Source organism: Schistocerca nitens, chromosome 7 (genome assembly GCF_023898315.1).
Source record: "Schistocerca nitens isolate TAMUIC-IGC-003100 chromosome 7, iqSchNite1.1, whole genome shotgun sequence".
In the NCBI taxonomy this organism is placed as follows: domain Eukaryota; kingdom Metazoa; phylum Arthropoda; class Insecta; order Orthoptera; family Acrididae; genus Schistocerca; species Schistocerca nitens.
In genome coordinates, this window is record NC_064620.1 from 520,984,010 (window position 1) to 521,005,359 (window position 21,350).

At 45.1% G+C, this 21,350-nt stretch overlaps 1 protein-coding gene across 1 annotated transcript in view; it reads left to right on the forward strand.

The window, feature by feature from the left end:
• LOC126195723 (uncharacterized) overlaps positions 1-21,350 on the forward strand; it is a 37,846-nt gene that overhangs the window by 13,557 nt on the left and 2,939 nt on the right. The window contains exon 3 of the mRNA XM_049934352.1: positions 13,611-13,969. Within this exon, the coding sequence (XP_049790309.1) occupies positions 13,611-13,969 (359 nt within the window). The remainder of the gene's footprint in view (positions 1-13,610; positions 13,970-21,350) is intronic.

Below are 21,350 nucleotides of genomic sequence, written 5' to 3' on the forward strand. Positions count from 1 at the left end.
CGTGCCCGTCGACCTGGGACCGGACCGCAGCGACGCACGGATGCACGCCAAGATCGTAGGATCCTACGCAGTGCCGTAGGGGACCGCACCGCCACTTCCCAGCAAATTAGGGACACTGTTGCTCCTGGGGTATCGGCGAGGATCATTCGCAACCGTCTCCATGAAGCTGGGCTACGGTCCCGCACACCGTTAGGCCGTCTTCCGCTCACGCCCCAACATCGTGCAGCCCGCCTCCAGTGGTGTCGCGACAGGCGTGAATGGAGGGACGAATGGAGACGTGTCGTCTTCAGCGATGAGAGTCGCTTCTGCCTTGGTGCCAATGATGGTCGTATGCGTGTTTGGCGCCGTGCAGGTGAGCGCCACAATCAGGACTGCATACGACCGAGGCACACAGGGCCAACACCCGTCATCATGGTGTGGGGAGTGATCTCCTACACTGGCCGTACACCACTGGTGATCGCCGAGAGGACACTGAATAGTGCACGGTACATCCAAACCGTCATCGAACCCATCGTTCTACCATTCCTAGACCGGCAAAGGAACTTGCTGTTCCAACAGGACAATGCACGTCCGCATGTATCCCGTGCCACCCAACGTGCTCTAGAAGGTGTAAGTCAACTACCCTGGCCAGCAAGATCTCCGGATCTGTCCCCCATTGAGCATGTTTGGGACTGGATGAAGCGTCGTCTCACGCGGTCTGCAGGTCCAGCACGAACGCTGGTCCAACTGAGGCGCCAGGTGGAAATGGCATGGCAAGCCGTGCCACAGGACTACATCCAGCATCTCTACGATCGTCTCCATGGGAGAATAGCAGCCTGCATTGCTGCGAAAGGTGGATATACACTGTACTAGTGCCGACATTGTGCATGCTCTGTTGCCTGTGTCTATGTGCCTGTGGTTCTGTCAGTGTGATCATGTGATGTATCTGACCCCAGGAATGTGTCAATAAAGTTTCCCCTTCCTGGGACAATGAATTCACGGTGTTCTTATTTCAATTTCCAGGAGTGTAGTAGACAAAGTCCCAAGCCCGTATTGCATGCAATCTGAGGGACTTGTAAGTGATAGAATAGAAAGTCGTACAAATGCTAAAAGTAATGTTCAGTTTCTGCCTGTGCTAATGGCATCCATGTGCTACATGACTGACAAACGTTGGATGGCTATCCTGCAGTTGTCGGTGGTAAATGAATGAGACTGGCCTCATGCACAATGCTGATATGTCAGAGCGGTGGGGTGTGCAAATGCCCCTGGTGGGACACAGAGGAGGTGGTTGCTCAGCTTCACAGGCAAAGAGATTATCGAAGCACTGCGTGAGTCATGAGTCAAACTGAAACCTCTTTCAGAAGCTCTCAGATTGCACAGCGCGCCTGCTGTGCGCTCCACCTAATCCTCCTGCTGTTACCAGGAGTGTAGACAGTGCGAGGAGGTGTCTCAGCCACCAACAGTCTCCTGATACCACGGGTCGCACCATGTTGTGTCAGTCGCTTCTCTCATATTGATCGCTTCTCTCATACTGACTGAAGCCAATCAAATTCAGACAGTGGGTCAATAATGTGGCCACATATACTAATTTCATTGGGTTGTTCCATTCAACTGAAAAAACCAACTGGACAAAAAAATATCTACTGACCTACCGGTTGTTAAAACCAGTCGGTTGACCCGGCAGTATTTATGACAAGATTATAGCGATATGATATACATTCCCCCAGCCTCCCCTTGTGAGAATGATATGATGGCAGCTCCTTGTAATAGTGGGTAGAGAATGGGGTGTGGGAACTACTGCAGAGAATGTAGTACCGAAATGGATGGGGGAACTGTTGGTGAAGACATTATATGTAGATGGGAATCAGATCTCTGCGTGGGACGGAACTGATCTGCGGGTGTTAGGAGGTGAGTAGGATGCGAGCTGTACGAGGAAGAGATGAGTTGCAGCTTTTATTTGGATTTGATGGGGTTGATTATGTTTAGAAGCTCATGTAATGTTTGGAGACGAAGGGACAGTGGGTGTGTTGGTAGAGGAGCGGCTGCCGCTAAGGTTTGCTCTCAGGTTTACCAGACATGGCTCTGAGCACTATGGGACTCAACTGCTGAGGTCATTAGTCCCCTAGAACTTAGAACTAGTTAAACCTAACTAACCTAAGGACATCACAAACATCCATGCCCGAGGCAGGATTCGAACCTGCGACCGTAGCGGTCTTGTGGTTCCAGACTGCAGCGCCTTTAACCGCACGGCCACTTCGGCCGGCTTACCAGACGTGTAAGAGAGGTGGAAGTGTTCCACTCGTTTGAGAGTGTATAGGAACACCATCAAGCAGCACAAGATATGACTGGGAGAACGTAGCCAGATACAAAAAGAGTAGGAAAATGCGCATTGTTCCAGGATGTAGAGACAGTGACAAAACTTCCAACGAGCAAAAGTCTCGTGTCCGTAGGTTATCCACACGTTGCATCATAATGCTGCCGAACGCATAAATTTATGGAGTAAAAAATTAGTTTGTGCTTAAATACGGATTCATGCTGACCATTCACAGAAGAATTCTCATAACTGAAAAAGGTACTTCGTCGGACAATGCAAGTTTGAGCGAATGATAATGGTCTCGGGGCAGCGCTTTCGAATTATAGTCAAAACGTTCTGGTTCCACGGTTCTATCCCGGCCACTCGTAGTGACTTCGTTCTACCGACAGCTTCTTCAAAGAGGGAAGAGTGCCGCACAGAGGTTTCGGGCACCCTCTTGCCCTTGGTACGATAAAATGCTTCAAAAATGGGGAAATATCTGCAATGATCGAAGACATGAATATGCAAAAGGTCATGGAAGCTACTACATTTACCCTGGTAAATCTAACGCATTTCCCGTAATGCCTATTACCAAGGGGATAGGAGTACTTTACGCCACCCACCCCCCACTACAAAGAAATTAAAAAAGTAAACAGAGAAGTTTCATTTAAAAGTCGTTAAATTATATCAAAAACATTCATTTTAAAGAGGCACTGAAATATCAATCACTTCCAGAACAAGAAAATATTTTGTTTGTATAAGCTTACCAATAGAAATGAATTTTCAGAATGTGTAGACAGAGCGAAGGGGTATTTTAAAAAATACAGGTTTCATTAACTGTCATGGTATTCACAACGTACTTTTTAAAGGTTTATGGATGAGTAGAAGGGTCCTATACTTGAAAATTTGAATAAACATTTCTTGCCAAAAGTCACAATCACTACTAAGATTTAAATTTTTGAGTTACGTTTTATTGATAATTTTAAAATAATTACCGAAACTGGTATGAGAAATTATCAAAAACAACCATAATTTTTTTCAAAAGTTTAAAACTTAAAGTATATGACTAGAGAACAATATTTTCACAAGGTAGGTATAAAGTAAACCCCTCCTCGCCCGCCCACCATGGTATTGCGAGGGTTAAAGGCAGAGAATGTGTAACCACAGGATAACGGGCTAGTTCAAAAATGTTCAAATGTATGTGAAATCTTACGGGACTTAACTGCTAAGGTCATCAGTCCCTAAGTTTACGCATTACTTAACCTAAATTATCCTAAGGACAAATACACACACCCATGCCCGAGGGAGGACTCGAACCTCCGCCGGGACCAGCCGCACAGTCCATGAACTGGCTAGTTAATGAATATATGCAGACAATGGGTGGATATACAAAACGTGGAGGGCAACAGTCAGATTCCACATTCCTAGGTATCCGGAAGCATTTGACACTGAGCGCCGCTGAAAACTGTTGACGAATGTCTGAGCAAACGGTTTTGGTTCCTAGATATGTGAGTGGCTCGAAGACCTCTTAATCAGTACAGCCCAATACGTTGTCCACGGCGGTAAGTGTCCGTCAGAGACAAGGGCACCGTCAGGAGTGCCCCATGGAAGTGTGATAGGACCGCTCTTACTACCTATATACAAAAATGATTTGGCGCCCAGGGTTAGCAGCAATTTACGGATTTTTCTTGATGACGCTGTGGTGCACGGGAATGTGTCGTCGTACTCAAGATGACTTCTTCGTTTTCTAGGTGTTGTGATGAATGATAGCTGTTTCTACACGTAGAAAAATTTGAATGCAGATGATTATAAAGAAAACCATGTAACGTTCATATACAGCGTCAGTAGGGTGCCGCTTGATACACGTCACTTCGATTAAAAGGTGGGTATAAAGTATCCCCCCCTCTCCTACCATCGTCGGTATAGCAAGTGTTAAAGACACAGAATGTGTGACCAAAGTATACGTGGCTAGTTAACGAATATAAACACATCAAAAATAGTTTTGCTTCACCTCAGTCCGAGAGTTCTGGAGCCTGTACAAAAAATTGGAATAGAGATCAACATAAACATCATTTCCGTCATTTTTATTACTCATGAAAATCACACATTGCATGTTATACCACTAGACAGCGAGAAATTCAGAAGTGGTGGTCCAGATTCCTGTACACACCGGTACCTCTAATACCCAGTAGCACATCGTCTTGCACTATTGCATGTTTGTATTCGTCGTGGCATACTATCCACAAGTTCATCAAGGTACTGTTGGTCCAGATTGTCCCATTCCTCAACGGCGATTCGGCGTAGATCCCTCAGAGTGATTGGTGGGTCACGTCGTCCATAAACAGCCCTTTTCAATCTCTCCGAGGCATGTTCGATAGGGTTCATGTCTAAAGCACTTGCTGGCCGCTCTAGTCAAGCGATGCCGTCATCCTGAAGGAAGTCAGTCACAAGCAGTGCACGATGGAGACGCGAATTGTCATCCATGAAGACGAATGCCTTGCCAATATGCTGCCGATGTTGTTGCACTATCGGTCGGAGGACGGCATTCACGTATCGTACAGCCTTTACGGCGCCTTACATAACCAGCAGCGGCGTACGTCGGCCCCACAGAATGCCACCAAAAACAGCAGGAAACCTCCACCTTGCTGCATTCTCTGGATAATGAGTCTAAGGCGTTCAGCCCGACCGGGTTGCCTCCAAACACGTCTCTGACGATTGTCTGGTTGAAGGCATTTGCGACACTCATCAGTGAAGAGAATGTGATGACAATCATGAGCGGTCCATTCGGAATGTTGCTGGGCCCATCTGTACCGCGCTGCATGGTGTCGTGGTTGCATAGATGGTCCTCGCCATGGACGTCGGTAGTGGAGTTGCGCATCATGCAGCCTATTGCGCACAGTTTGAGGCGTAATACGACGTCCTGTGACTGCACGAAAAGCATTATTCAACATGGCGGCGTTGCTGTCAGGGTTCCTCCGAGCCATAATCCGTAGGTAGCGGTCATCTTCTGGACTAGTAGCCCTTGGGCTGCCTGAGCGACGCACGTCGTCGACAGTTCCTGTCTCTCTGTATCACCTCCATGTTCGAACAACATCGCTTTGGTTCACTAAGAGACGCCTGGACCCTTCCCTTGCTAAGAGCCCTTCCTGGCACAAATGCGGACGCAATCGAACCGCGGTATTGACCGTCTAGGCAAGGTTGAACTACAGACGACGCGAGCCGTGTAAGCCCTTCCTGGTGGAATCACTGGAACTGATCGGCTGTCGGACCCCTTTTGTCTAATAGGCGCTGCTCATGCATAGTTGTTGACATCTTTGGGCGGGTTCAGTGACATCCCTGAACTGTCAGAGGGACCGTGTCTGTGATACGAAATCCACAGTCAACGTCTATCTTCAAGAGTTCTGGGAACCGGGATGATGTAAGACTTTTTTTGATGTGTATATACAACCTATGGATGGATAGACACTGAAGCCGCAAAGAAACTGATATAGGTAAACGTACTCAAATAGAGAGATATGTAAACAGGCAACGCCTATATAAGATAACAAGTGTCTGGCTCGTTTGTTTGGTCGGCTAGTACTGGTACAACGTCAGGTTATCAAAATTTAAGTGAGTTTGAACGTCGTGTTGTAGTCGGCGCACAAGCGATGGGACACAGCATCCGCGAGGCAGAGATGAAGTGGGGATTTTCCCGTACGACCATTTCACGAGTGCACCGTGAATAACATTAATCCGGTAAAACATCCAGTCTCTGACTTCGCTACTGCCGGAAAAAGAGCCTAAAAGAGAATCAAATGGTTCAAATGGCTCTGAGCACTATGGGACTCAACTGCTGAGGTCATTAGTCCCCTAGAACTTAGAACTAGTTAAACCTAACTAACCTAAGGACATCACAAACATCCATGCCCGAGGCAGGATTCGAACCTGCGACCGTAGCGGTCTTGCGGTTCCAGACGGCAGCGCCTTTAACCGCACGGCCACTTCGGCCGGCGAAAGAGAATCGTTCAACGTGACAGAAGTGCAGACTTCAACGCTGGGCCATTAGCAAGTGTGAGCGTGTGAACCATTCAACGAAACATCATCGATATGGGCTTTCAGAGCCGAAGGCCCACTCGTGTACCATTGATGACTGCACGACACAAAGCCTTACGCCGCTCCTGGGCCCGCCACCTTCGACATTGGACTGTTGATGACAGGAAACTTGTTGCCGGGTCGGACGAGTCTCGTTCATATTGTATCGAGCGGATGGGCATTTACGGCTATGGAGACAACGCCATGAAACCATGGACCCTGCATCTCAGCAGGGGCTGTTCAAGCTGGTGCAGGCTCTCTAATGGTGTTGGGCGGGAGCAGTTGGAGTGATATGGGACCCTTGATACGTCTAGATACGAATTTGACAGGTGACACGTACGTAAGCATCCTGTTTCATCACCTGCATCCGTTCATGTCCATTGTGCATTCCGACGGAGTTGGGAAATTCCATCAGGACAATGCGACACCCAACATGTCCAGAATTGCTACAGAGCTGCCCCAGGAACACTCTTCTGAGTTTAAACACTTCCGCTGGCCACCAAACTCTCCAGACATGAACAATATTGAGAATATCTTGTATGCCTTGCAACGTGCTGTTCAGAAGAGATATCCACCCCCGCGTACTCTTTCGGATTTATGGACTGCCCTGCAAGATTCATGATGTCATTCCCTCAAGCACTACTTCAGACATTAGTAAAGTCCACGCCACGTCCTGTTGCGGCATTTTTGCGTGCTCGCGGGGGCCCTACACGGTATTATGCGTACCAGTTTCTTTGGCTCTTCAGTGTACAAACCGTGGAGGTCCAACAGGCACACTCCATATTCCTAGATTTCCGGAAAGATTTTGATTCGGTGCTCCACTGCAAGGTGTTGATAAATGTGTGAGCATACGGTTTTGGTTCCTAGATATTTGAGTGGCTCGAAGACCTCTGAACTAACAGATCCTAGTACCTTGTCCTCGGCGGTAAATGTTCATCAGAGACAAGGGCATCGTCAGGAGTGTGATAGGACCGCTCTTATTCCCTACATACATAAATGATTTGGAAGACAGGGTGAGCTGCAGTTTACATATTTTTGTTGATGACACTGTGGTGCACGGTTCAAATTGTTCAAATGGCTCTGAGCACTATGGGACTTAACATCTGAGGTCATCAGTCCCCTAGAACTTAGAACTAGTTAAACCTAACTAACCTAAGCACCTCACACTCATCCATGCCCGAGGCAGGATTCGAACCTGCGACAGTAGCGGTCGTGGTGCACCGGAAAGTGTCGCCGTTGAGTGACTGTAGTAGTATAGAAGATGACTTCGACAGAATTTCCAGTGAATTAATGAATGGCAGGTTGTTCTAAATGTAGGGTGGTGGTGGTGGGTAGTGTTTAACGTCCGGTCGACAACGAGGTCATTAGAGACGGAGCGCAAGCTCAGGTTAGGGAAGGATTGGGAAGGAAATCGGCCGTGCCCTTTCAAAGGAAACATCCCGGAATTTGCCTGAAACGATTTAGGGAAATCACGGAAAACCTAAATCAGGATGGCTGGAGACGGGATTGAACCGTCGTCCTCTAAATGTAGAAAAATGTAAATACAAATGAGTATGAAGAAAATGTTGTAACGCTCGAGTACAGCGTTATCAGGGTGCCGCTTGACACACGTCACAACGATTAAATAACTGGGTTTAACACTCCAAGGTGATGTGTTTCGAATCAATAAGATGTAGGATTAAAGGAATGACGTGTGACGAGGGCCTTCCGTCGGGTAGACCGTTCGCCGGGTGCAAGTCTTTCGATTTGACGCCACTTCGGCCACTTGCGCGTCGATGGGGCTGAAATGATGATGATTAGGACAACACAACACCCACTCCCTGAGCGGAGAAAATCTACGACCCCGCCGGGAACCGAACCAGGGCCCTAAGGATTGACATTCCGTCGCGCTGACCACTCAGCTACCGGGGGCGGACAATTAAAGGAAGACATGAAGCTGCTCAGGGGCTTGCTGCTACATTTGTTACCCGTGCGTTGTATCAGCATATAATTATTACGGAGCTGTTTGGTGAAATCAAATGGGAATCCCTGGAGGGAAGATTTTTTGCGAAGCACTATTGCGGAAATTTAGAGAACCACCATTTGAGTCAGACTGCAGAATTACTCTGTTGCAGCCAACGTACATTTCGTGTTAGGACCACGAATGTAAGATGGGGAATTATGGCTGGTACCGGGGCTTTTGAACAACCATGTTTTCCTCGCTATATCTGTGAGTGGAGCAGGAAGGGCAATGACTATTAGACATACGTGGTACCCTCTGCCATGCTTCACTGGATGGCTTGCTGAGTATGTAGGTAGAAGCAGATGTAAACAGATCTGATTCTGGTATTTCATACCATTGGCATTATGTTGGGTTGTCGTAAATGGTTACCTTGCAGCGTTTCCCTGGTTTTCTGAATGAAGGAATTGTTCGTGGTCCAGACATTTTAGGGTAAATAATACTAGATTACATCAGCACCGTTAACTGAGAAAATATGTTCTTGATTGTTTGCAATAGCTTCAATAAAGAACGGTGTTCTCTCTGTCGTGTTGGGAATGCAGTGGCGCCCTTGGTATTTTATCAGTCCCTGTCAATGTTTAACGCACGGTGAACGCGGCGTGGTGAGCGAGTGTGATTTGCTGCATCGCACAGAGGTGAAGATACAGGTAGTGGTAAATTCTGTTTAAGCAGTACAGAACCGGTCCTTCGGTTTCTGCAGGTCGCGGAACCCACAAGCACAAGCACTGTACGACCAATAATTAAACTTTGTATCATCGCACAGCAACAAATCAGCTCTCCGAAACTTTCGACTATCAGGATGGCGCCGCACACCTGATAGCGATGATTTGTTGAAAAGCAGGACATTCAGGGAACCGATTCGTCAACATAGCACCCAAACAAGAGTATTGTACTGAGAATTGTCGTTCATTCGAATCATACCATTCAATACTAAAAATCAGTTTTACGGTACTGTATCTGAATCCGAGAAAAGGATCCCTTATGGGATCATTTTGTTGTCCATCTGTCTGTCTGTCCCACTTTTTAAATTCCTTTTGTCAGGAATACGTAGCCGTATCAAATTTAAATTTATGTGACATTCGTCTCGAATGAAAAACAGCCCACAGTTGCACTAATAATGTATATTCTAAATTTTGACCAATGTTTCAACTATAATAATATAGTCTTCTTCAGAAGTCCTAAAAAGTGATCAAAATAACATCTAGACCAGTAATACAATCTATACATAAACTTCTAAAATTACGTATGTGATAACATATTACTTACATAAGCTATTGCAATGGGGAGTTTATAAATTGAAATGTAGTGATTGCTCAGCGTAGTACATATGGCAGCCAGGTGGAGCTATAGTTATAAGATGTAAAGAGCATATGCCGTCGAGAATGGGTACGAATAAGAATGGGTCAACGTTTGCCGAACGTCACTGAAGAAGGACATACGCCCCACCCTGTTAATGACACCGAGCTATTGTGTAAAGAAGCCAAGGGTATGAAGATACATTTACTGGAGGAGGTGCAGATATATAAGCACAAAATGTATGACAATAGGAATTTGCTGAATGATCAGTGTTATTCGGAAAGTTCCAGCTTTCTTGAAGGTTTTCATCCCGTATTGGTCATAGCAGACAGGTACTAGTGCTGACTCGATTGTGCCATATTACTATATGATTCAAATAAACTACTGTTTTAGGACAATGCTCCAGTAGGAAATTGTCGTAAAGAGGCATGAGCTGTTATTATGTTAACAGTAGTTTGTGTTGAACAGTTATGTTAATGTGCCTTTCATTGTCTTGTGCCATGTTACCGCACTTATGCACCAGACTGCTATTCGTAGAACTATTGTCATTCATTAGTAGTGTGCCTATGTACAACGACTTAGGTCGGCTGGTAGAATTAGCCCTTTAAGCTGTTAGAGCGTACGATGTAAGCTGGAGCTTTATTTGCATATAATAGCCCCGTTTTTGAATGATGCTTCAAATAGTGATGCAAACTTCGTTATATGAATTTGTTAATGTTTGACCACTGTAATGATCGTATGCAACAGCATTTCAACTGTTGGACAGTCGTATTAATAAGCACATGGTCCTTCAGTGCTGGACTAATGTTTTATCGTAGATATCAACTAGTTTCCTGCCGGCCGGGGTGGCCGAGCGGTTCTATGCGCTACAGTCTGAAACCGCGCGACCGCTACGGGCGCAGGTTCGAATTCTGCCTTGGGCATGGATGTGTGTGATGTCCTTAGGTTTGTTAGGTTTAAGAAGTTCTGAGTTTTAGGGGACTGATGACCTCAAAAGTTAAGTCCCATAGTGCTCAGAGCCATTTGAACCATTTTTGAACTAGTTTCCTGATAAACGGTGCGTTGTAGCTGAATGTGGGGAGCGCCACCTATGGAGCGCAGGATGTGGCACATTTGACGACCGTGCGCCTAGTATAACAGATGTAGTGGCGGAGGACATACGGTGCCACATGTAGTTTTATTTATGATCGAAACAGGCCTATGTCTGTTGAAGTTATTTTATTTTATTGATCTTGACGCAGCCGCTGGGCTAGGACGTTTTTCATTTTTAAAAGCTTATGTAAGTAATATGTTATCACATACGTAATTTTAGAAGTTTATGCAGAGATTGTATTACTGGTCTAGATGTTATTTTGATCACTTTTTAAGACTTCTGAAGAAGGCTATATTATTATAGTTGAAAACATGGTAAAAATTTAGAATATACATAATTAGTGCAGCTCTGGGCTGTTTTTCATTCGAGACAATTTCGTAACCGTTGCTGGTGTTGCTGTCATGATGAAAATAATGTTATGTGACATTTTAAGGTCTACGATCCCTTAGCGATTTAAGCAAGTGAAGCTTCTAAGTCAATCCAATCAAAGGATATGGCCATTCGTGTCACTTATTTTAATACTCGCACACTCACTCATCAGAACCTAAGCGGTAGTTTCCGTTGACCTAGTATCATCAAATTTGCTAACAAGGGAACCTCCCCATCGCACCCCCCTCAGATTTAGTTATAAATTGACACAGTGGATAGGCGTTGAAAAACTGAACACTGATCAATCGAGAAAACAGGAAGAAGTTGTGTGGAACTATGAAAAAATAAGCAAAATATACAAACTGAGTAGTCCATGCGCAAGATAGGCAACATCATGGACTATGTGAGCTGAAGAGCGTCGTGGTCCCGTGGTTAGAGTGAGCAGTTGCGAAACGAGAGGTTCTTGCTTCGAGTCTTCCCTCGAGTGAAAATTTTACTTTCTTTATTTTCACAGAGTTACGATCTGTCCGTTCATTCATTGACGTCTCTGTTCACTGTAATAAGTTTAGTGTCTGTGTTTTGCGACTGCACTGCAAAACCGTGCGATTAGTAGACGAAAGGACGTGCCTCTCCAATAGTAACCGAAAACATTTGATCGCAAGGTCGTAGGTCAACCGATTCCTCCACAGGAAAACACGTCTGATATATTCTATACGACACTGGTGACGGCATGTGCGTCACATGACAGGAATATGTTGTCGACCCACCTAACTTGCACACTTGGCGAATGGGTGAAAAGATTCTTCTACCTTGCCAGATTTAGGTTTTCTTGTGGATGTGATGATCACTCCCAAAAAAGTGATGAAAACATAAGAGTTTGCCACATAAACTGCAACAAATGAATGCAACAGTTTCCCAGTCGCACAGTTTTCCCCGTGCTCTGTCAAAACATATGTTTTTTACGTTTTCAAATGTTTCCGTGTGTAGACCGTCAAATCCTGCATATGTCCAAGCAAATCTGAATATGTTCTGGAATTTTGGGAGCGAAGTTGATTATGTGTGAGTGCCTGTACTTTGATAATTGTCTGAAAATAAAAAATTAAACTTTTCACTCGAGAGAAGACTTGAACCAAGAACCTCTCGTTGCGCAGTTGCTCACGCTAACCATGGGACCACGGCGCTCGGATGCTCACACTCTCCTTGATGTTGCCTACCTTGCGCATGGACTACTCAGTTTGTATATTTTGCTTATTTTTTACATAGTTCCACACAACTTCTTCCTGTTTTCTCGATTGATCCGTGTTCAGTTTTTCAAGGCCTATCCCTGTGCCAACTTATAACTAAATCTGAGGGGGGTGCGATGGGGAGGTTCCCTTGTAAGAAGCAAAGTCTCACGCTGCAACCGAAGAAAAACATGCGAAAACTGTTAATCTGTAATTATGTCACACGAAAAAGTTATTTTTTTTTCATTTATTATCAGTCTATCTGTCTGTCCGTCCTTCAGATACTTAAGACGCCTTTTTCTCAAGTAAGAGTAGACGTACCAAGCTGAAATTTGTGGTACATACTGAAGTCTATGGTACTTTGGCTATATAGTAAACTTACAATGAAATGAAAAACTTTAGCTGCTTACAGGCGTTGACATACGTCAAAGGGGACAGATGGAAATGTGTGCCCTGACCGGGTTTCGAACCCGGGATCTCCTGCTTAGACGCTTTATCCATCTGAGCCACCGACGACACGACCTCTTACGGGAATCGGCAACGCGACGCGAGTAATGAGTGTAATGGGCGGGGGCACTACGAATGTAATGCGGGACAATACGTTGAGAATGTGGGTGGCAGTGATAAGTCCCTGCAGTCGCACTATCCTCTGTGTCCTCGGCTGTGTCCGCGGTGTCTCAGATGGATAAAGCGTTTGCCATGTAAGCAGGAGATCCTGGGTTCGAGTCCCGGTCACGGGACAAATTTTCATCTGTCCCGTTGACGTATAGCAACGCCTGTAAGCAACTAAGGATTTTCATTTCATTGTAATTTCATTCTAACGAGCTGTATGGTCACCGATGGTATCTGTACTTTCGGACCATCTTCGTATATATATATTTTGAAAAGGAAGAAAGAAAGAATGCTATGACGACCCAAACAAGTATGTATAGACTCGAGGGTTGCCGAGGCACGCTCATACCAGTGTGTGCAATGCATAATAGTGCAGCAACCACAGTTTTAGAAATTCGTATAGTTGTAGTTAGCCGGAAAACCTAGAGCTATTCCGAGGCTGCCAGTAACATATCTAGCAGTACAAACTCTAAATTATTCACACACTGACAACTTCCCTCATCACAACCTACAGGGTACTTTCCTATACCTGATGGGTTTATTTTGGTTATCAGACAATTTTCGGACCTGGAACTTCCCAAATATACTTTGTCTTCCTCCCGGCTTCCTAGTATTTGGCACGGAAAATCTAACACCATTCAGAATCACTGTCGCTTTTGATACGGTGTGCTGCAGGTTCTGCCGTTCACCTCTATCTCGCTGTGGGCCCTGGGTCCGGTGACGGACACTCCGAAACTGGTGACGGCGGGCAACTCCAGCGTAGTCGAGCGCCGTGAACCAATGGTCCTCTGGCTACCGCTCGACACCCAGCAGTCGCCCACCTACGAGATCGTCTTCGTGCTGCAGGTCGTCGGCGTCGTCGCCATGTCCGAGGTCAGCATCCTGCTCGACATCTTCTTCGTCTGCCTCATGATCCACGTCACGGCCGAGATAGCTGTTCTCAACAAGAACGTCTCCAGCATACACTTACTCGGTCTGAATGGAGAGCGGAGTCAGCTGCTCGAGCTTGTAGATATGACTGCTGGTGGAGAGCTGTATACAGATAGTGAAGAGACTGTCGAACGGGCAATTGCAGCAAGCGGACCACTTCGAAGCAGCACATTTCTCTCATCTCAGGACACGGATGACGCAAAGAGACGACTATACGCCACTTTAAAGACGAATATTCAACACCATCAGACCATTATATTGTAAGTCACTATTTTATTTACAGTCCATCATACATTTTATCTCAGTACTCTGGAAATATTGTTAGTTATAATTTTGCATTGTTTGATCAAAATTAATGATAAAGCATTGGATGTGATACCGATCGTCGTCTGCTGATGCCTCCATTGTGCCTCTGACTGTGAACACTCCTGGGATAAATGGGTTCTAGATGCGACACACTCAAATTGGCGCCGGCCGCAGTGACCGAGCTGTTCTAGGCCCTTCAGTCCGGAACCGCGCGACTGCTACGGTCGCAGGTACGAATCCTGCCTCGGGCATGGATGTGAGTGATGTCCTTAGGTTATTTTTAAGTAGTTCTAAGTTCCAGGGGACTGATGACCTCAGATGTTAAGTTCCGTAGTGCTCAGAGCCATTTGGACTATCAAACTGGCGACGACCTGCCAGATCGTCGATCGCCCCGCGTACCTACCGGAGAGACGTGACGTTAACTGAGTTTAACGAAGGCGATGTTGACCTGATGTATTCGACGATGCCCTTTGGCTACACTGTCTAAAGGATCGGTCTAAGAAATACCAAATTGAAATGAGCCTGAAGATGCCTCAATAAGGCGAAACGCGTACTTAAAAAATAAAAAAATTAAATTGCAACCAAGACTGTTTTTAAACAATACTGTTGAGCACTGGTTTGCTGTATGCCACATATAGATTGGAAGAATTTCTAATGTTAGTTTCGTCTATCGAAGGAGTGTGTGGGTCGCTGCGGTACAGCTGGCTGAGAATCTTTCGTTATTAGCTGCAGCTCTTTGGGAAGTTATTGTAATCTGAGATGGCCATCAGACCTACTGTTTGAAACTATTGAATCTACTACTTCTACTACTACTACTACTACTACTAACACAATCGCTAGTACAGGACAGTTATAATGAAACTGACGAGCTCCGAGGGCTGCTGTGCGGGCAGTGAACATAGCAAGACCGTGAAATATAGCATATATGTTATATAGTCAGTGTTCTAGTGTAGTGTGTTCAAAAAACTAAGTTCCACTTTCTGATACTAGGCGAAAATTTTTCACTGTAAGCAGTCAGGATGTGGTGTGGGTGCGGGAAAAGTAGAGGAACGGTTAGGCACATGATAACGGTGGTTCTGGCCGTTTATTAAGATGTGGTCACAAGGCTTTTGATTGCATTGGTTTCCGATGGTGGAAGGTTTGGCCGTTGTCCGATTGGGTAAAGTTTCCGGGGAGCGCCGGCATTTTACTTTCTTCTATATAGCATGTTAGTAAAATGCACACGTGGAGGCACCTTCCTTGCTCCAGACGCCGTTTCCTAAGTTGCGCCTTAGATGAGCCCCCCATCTACTATCCACTAAGAGAGGACCCACCAAGCGGCGTTTCTGGTGATTGGAAAACCTGGAGAATGCTTAACCGCATCAGAACTGGGGTGGCTCCTGTGAAATCCAATCTGATCAAATGGGGTTTGTTGGACGAAAATGACGACAAATACGACTGCGGCACTCGACAGGGCATGGAACATCTCCTACAATGCCCTGCCTGCCCCTACAGATGCACCCTCGACGATCTATGGATCGCTAAAGAAGAAGCATTGGACATTGCCCAATACTGGGCAAACAAATTGTAGTTTCCGGACACGAAAAAGTAAAGTAAAGTGGTCACAAGTTGCAACATGTATTTAATGTGGTGTCCCGACTCAGCAATACGGCACTGTCGACAGTTGATAGTAGCATAAGCGCTGTATTCAGAGCGATATGTCGTCTTATGCTATCCTCCAGATCGGGAAAAGTACGGACACATCACCGAGAGCCACGATGTTTCAGATATCCTCACAGCCAGAAGTCACATAGATTTAGGGAGGGGTGTCTGGAAAATTGAAATTTCCTACATACGATGCGGTTGTTACCGAAGGTTTCTTGAAGAAAATCTTTCACCTTGCATACATTTGGCTTCACCCATCTCGCAAGAAAATAGTGGTGTGGAAACAGTTCCGTTCTTGCGAAGCTGTAATCACATGCTGCCCAAGGAGGTCAAAACACTATACACCTAACACCCCTGCGAGGTGTCACCACCTCGAAGAAAAGCGGACCGAGAAGGAAGGAACTTGTGAAACGCACCACACAGTCACATAAACTGAGACCAGTACATGTCCCTGCAGTGCTTGTGACGGAGCAAAACCCCATATGCGACAGTTCTGAGCGTTCACGACCCCGTACAGAGTAAAATTTGCCTCATCCCTCCGAAGAATAATCCACAGCCACATGTTATTTCTATGTGTGCTAAAATACGAAGGGCAAAATTATGGCGTTATAGCCCATCTTGGGACTTTATTTGGTGCCTATAGTGAATCTCGTAAGGGTACCAGCGTAAAATGCTCAACAGAATCCTTTGGACTATTGATCAGGTGAGAGTGAATTTCCCTGACAGAGTACCAGTACCGGTTGCAGAATTTGAAGCACGTGATGCAAGGTCGGTTATTGCTAAGGCTATAAAACTGCTACTGGAATTGTCTGCTTCCCTTTCCCTGATACACCACCTAATTCTTTGCCGGCTGCTGTGACTGAGCGGTTCTATGTGCTTCAGTCCGGAACCACGCAGCTGCTACGGTAACAGGTTCCAATCCTGCCTAGGGCGTGGATGTGTGTGATGTCCTTACGTTAGTCAGGTTTAAGTAGTTCTAAGTTCTAAGGGACTGATGACCTCAGATGTTAAGTCCCATAGTGCTTACAGCCATTTGAACCATCACATTCCTTAGCCCATTTATTGACACAGAGCCTCTTCGCAGCTGTTAGTGTCGGCGATATTCCCGCGCTCCTATTGCTGCCGTTCTTACAAAATAGCTTTACCAGCACTTCACGATCTTTCTTCTCAATAGCCATTGCGTTTCCTACGGATAACTTCTTAATACTTTGTACCAACTGTCACTTCGCAAAAGAAATCGACAAGCTTCATCCAGCGACAAAAGCATACTGTCGTCAAAACAGGAAACGCTTCACATTGTGACTGCTCAAAGCGCAATATTTTTACCTCGTGGCAGGAAGTGAAAAAGTTATGTTTTTCAGCATATTCCTCAAGTGCAGCCATTAATGAACATACCTACGATATTTCATATTCCTGACACGTTTACAGCTTACACTGCAGCACCCAGAATATCGTCATTTTAATTATAACCACACGGTGCATGGCCGCACCTCTAAATGGGGCGAACCTTCCCATTACATTCTGAAAATCAGTTTATACCTGATCATAGTCGTCGTCTAACGTTCATGAGCTCAGTTACGCTTTATTTTTTTCTAATAAATTTCCTAATATATTAAGGCTCTTTGCTTTTACTAAGGCTGTAGGTTTTAAACACGACTGTATATTTCTGTAACAATATTATCAACAAAGGAGAAACTACATATTTTCTTTCATCTCAACTCCTACCATTTGTTTACTTATACGATACGAGATTCGATTACTGCAGAAATTAAGAACGGGAGAGTCGTTTTATTTCGCCTACTCTGTAGAATATTTGCATGATTTAGTTAAAAAGCACTTCCAATAAATGAGTCGTTTCATAGTCTGACCAACAGTTCGTAAAGAACCTAATAACGAATAATTTGAATTTGATGATCAGCAAGCATAGTGCCCGCCCTTAGCTGAGTGGTCAGCGCGACGGAATGTCATACCTAACGGCCCGGGTTCGATTTCCGGTTGGGTCGGAGATTTTCCCCGCTCAGGGACTGGGTGTTGTGTTGTCCTTATCATCATCATTTCATCCCCATCGCCGACGTGGCGTCAACTCGAAAGACTTGCTCCAGGCGAACGGTCTACCCGACGGGCTGCCCTAGCCACACGACATTTCCATTTAGCAAGCATAGTAGAAGGAAGGGTAATCAGTGGTGTAAGATTTTCTTAAGAAGAAGTATTACAGACTGAAAATGGAAAAGGAATTAGCAATATGGTCAAAACGACTAATAGAATGGTTTTCCCAAGACATGCAAAGAAGACAAAAGCGAAAATGTGGGCAGAGATACTGGAGCAAATTGATAACTTTAAGTACTTTGGAGGAGAGAAAAGCAGTCGAGAAAGAAAAACAAGACTAGTTATTGCAAAAAAAGAATTTTCTACAGGAGGACTGTAAATAACTCTTCATTTATTTACGTTATCATGTTTTTTGCGTTATAGCCATTCTCAGGTGTATGTTGAAATGTTACAAAATTTTCCCACCCACATAAATGAAATTTCATCGTCGGAATAATATATATCTGGTCCCACACGCAGGAAATGAATAAATTTCAAAGATACGTAATATGGCTGACATTGTGCACAGCGGATAAGCATAAGCAAACTGTATGGCGTATTTCACAAACGTAAGTGGCAATGTGGCAAAAATGTCAAAAGCCAGATTTTGAAAATAACCTGGTATTGTCAACTCCGTCTATACCATTGCTCCTATTCCCACTTAGAGCGACAAATGTTACTACATACGATGTACGGTAAAGTCAGAGGAACTTCGAAATGGGAGAACATTAAATATTGTTGTAATGCTACAGTTGGCTCAGAAGATAGCTTGCGAGAGTCGTCGCGCTGGTGGGGGGTAAGGGGCGGGGGCACATTCCTTCTCCTCGTTCCCTTCCTCCTGCGGCTGCCCAGGGTCGGTGCTACTGTCCGTAAGAACAATATTACCGTACTAGTAAACCTCATAGTCAACCCCTTTGCGCCGAGTTTCGATGTCTGCTGTTTATAGTCTCATAGTTTAATTTGTTTTTTGTTTCAAGCCAACAGGGGTAATTCTACTGAAATATGCATGCAAACATCGCATTGTCATTGTAAGCAAGCAGCAGACGATAAAAACCTCTCACTGTCGATTGCTTAACTAATTGGAATTATACTATATCACGAAAAAACTCACATTTCTGTATTTGAAAACACAATTGTTAATAAGCAACTTATACAGGGTGGTCCACTCATAGTGACCGGGCCAAATATCTCACGAAATAAGCATCAAACGAAAAACCACAAAGAACGAAACTCGTCTAGCTTGAAGGAGGAAACCAGATGGCGCTATATTTGGCCCGCTAGATGGCGCTGCCATAGGTCAAACGGATATCAACTGCGTTTCTGTTAAATTAGGAACCCCCATTTTTTATTACATATTCGTGTAGTACGTAAAGAAATATGAATGTTTTAGTTGGACCACTGTTTTTCGCTTTGTGATAGATGGCGCTGCAATAGTCACAAACGAATAAGTACGTGGTATCACGTAACATTCCGCCAGTGCGGACTGTATTTGCTTCGTTATACAGTACCCGTGTTAAAGTGGACCGTTTTCCAATTGCGGAAAAGGTCGATTCGTGTTGATGTATGGCTATTGTGATCAAAGTGCCCAACGGGCGTGTGCTATGTATGCTGCTCGGTATCCTGGACGACACCATCCAAGTGTCCGGACCGTTCGCCGGATAGTTACGTTATTTAAGGAAACAGGAAATATTCAGCCACATGTGAAACGTCAACCACGACCTGCAACAAATGATGATGCCCAAGTAGGTGTTTTAGCTGCTGTCGCGACTAATCCGCACATCAGAAGCAGACAAAATTCACGAGAATCGGGAATCTCAAAAACGTCAGTGTTGAGAATGCTACACCAACATCGATTGCACCCGTACCATATTTCTATGCACCAGGGGTTGTATGGCGACGACTTTGAACGTCGTGTACAGTTCCGCCACTGGGCACAAAAATAACGGGACGATGACAGATTATTTGCACGCGTTCTAATTAGCGACGAAGTGTCATTGATGAACAGCGGTAACGTAAACCGGCATTATAAGCACTACTGGGCATCGGAAAATCCACGATGGCTGCGAGAAGTAGAACATCAGCGACCTTGGCGGGTTAATGTATGGTGCGGCATTATGGGACGAAGTATAATTGGCCCCCATTTTATCGATGGCAGTCCAAATGGTGCAATGTATGCTGATTTCCTACATAATGTTCTACCGACGTTACTACAAGATGTTTCGCTGCATGGCAGAATTCCGATGTACTTCCAACCTGATGGATGTCCGGCACATAGCTCGCGTGCGGTTCATGACAGTTGGATTGGTCGTCGAAGCACCATAATATGGCTCACACGCTTACCGGATCTGACGTCCCCGGATTTCTTTCTGTGGGGAAAGTTGAAGGATATTTGCTATCGTGATCCTCCGACAACGCCTGACAACATGCGCCAGCGTATTGTCAATGCATGTGCGAACATTACGGAAGGCGAACTGCTCGCTGTCGAGAGGAATGTCCTCACACGTATTGTCAAATGCATTGAGGTTGACGGACATCATTATGAGCATTTATTGCATTAATGTGGCATTTACAGGTAATCACGCTGTAACAGCATGCGTTCTCAGAAATGATAAGTTCACAAAGGTACATGTATCACATTGGAACAACCAAAATAAAATGTTCAAACGTACTTACGTTCTGTATTTTAATTTAAAAAACCTACCTGTTACCAACTGTTCGTCTAAAATTGTGAGCCACATGTTTGTGACTATTACAAAGTGAAAGAAGTGGTCCAACTAAAACAGTCATATTTCTTTACGTACTACACGAATATATAATGAAAAATGGGGGTTCCTATTTTAAAAAACGCAGTTGATATCCGTTTGACCTATGGTAGCATCTAGCGCGCCAACCATACCGACACTTGGTTTCCCCCTTCAAGCTAGACAAGTTTCGTTCTTTACAGTTTTTTCGTTGTCGCTTATTTCGTGAGATATTTGGCCCGGTCACGATCAATGGACCGCCGTGTATAGTGGCTACTGATACCACACCCACAAAAAGAAAGAATTTCACTGATATTATTCCGAAAGGATCAGTACGTTGAAAAGGGGAGACAATTTGCCATATTAACGTCACTCGAGCCTCAAAAAGTCAGTCATAGTTGATGTAATAGCATGCGTGAAAATATTTTTAGTGGAACGTGTACTGTTCTGCTCCAGAATACGTCACAACACGCACACGAGTCAATGCGCCAGTCCTGTCGCGTGCATTTTCCTCGTCATTTGGAATATTTGCATCAGCCTTAATCATACTGAAACGCGACCAAGTGAGGTGGCGCAGTGGTTAGCACAATGGTCTCGCATTCGGGAGGACGACGGTTCAAACTTGCGTCCGGCCATCCTGATATGGTTTCCCGTGATTTCCTTAAATCGCTTTAGGCAAATGCCGGGATTGTTCCTTTGAAACGGCTCT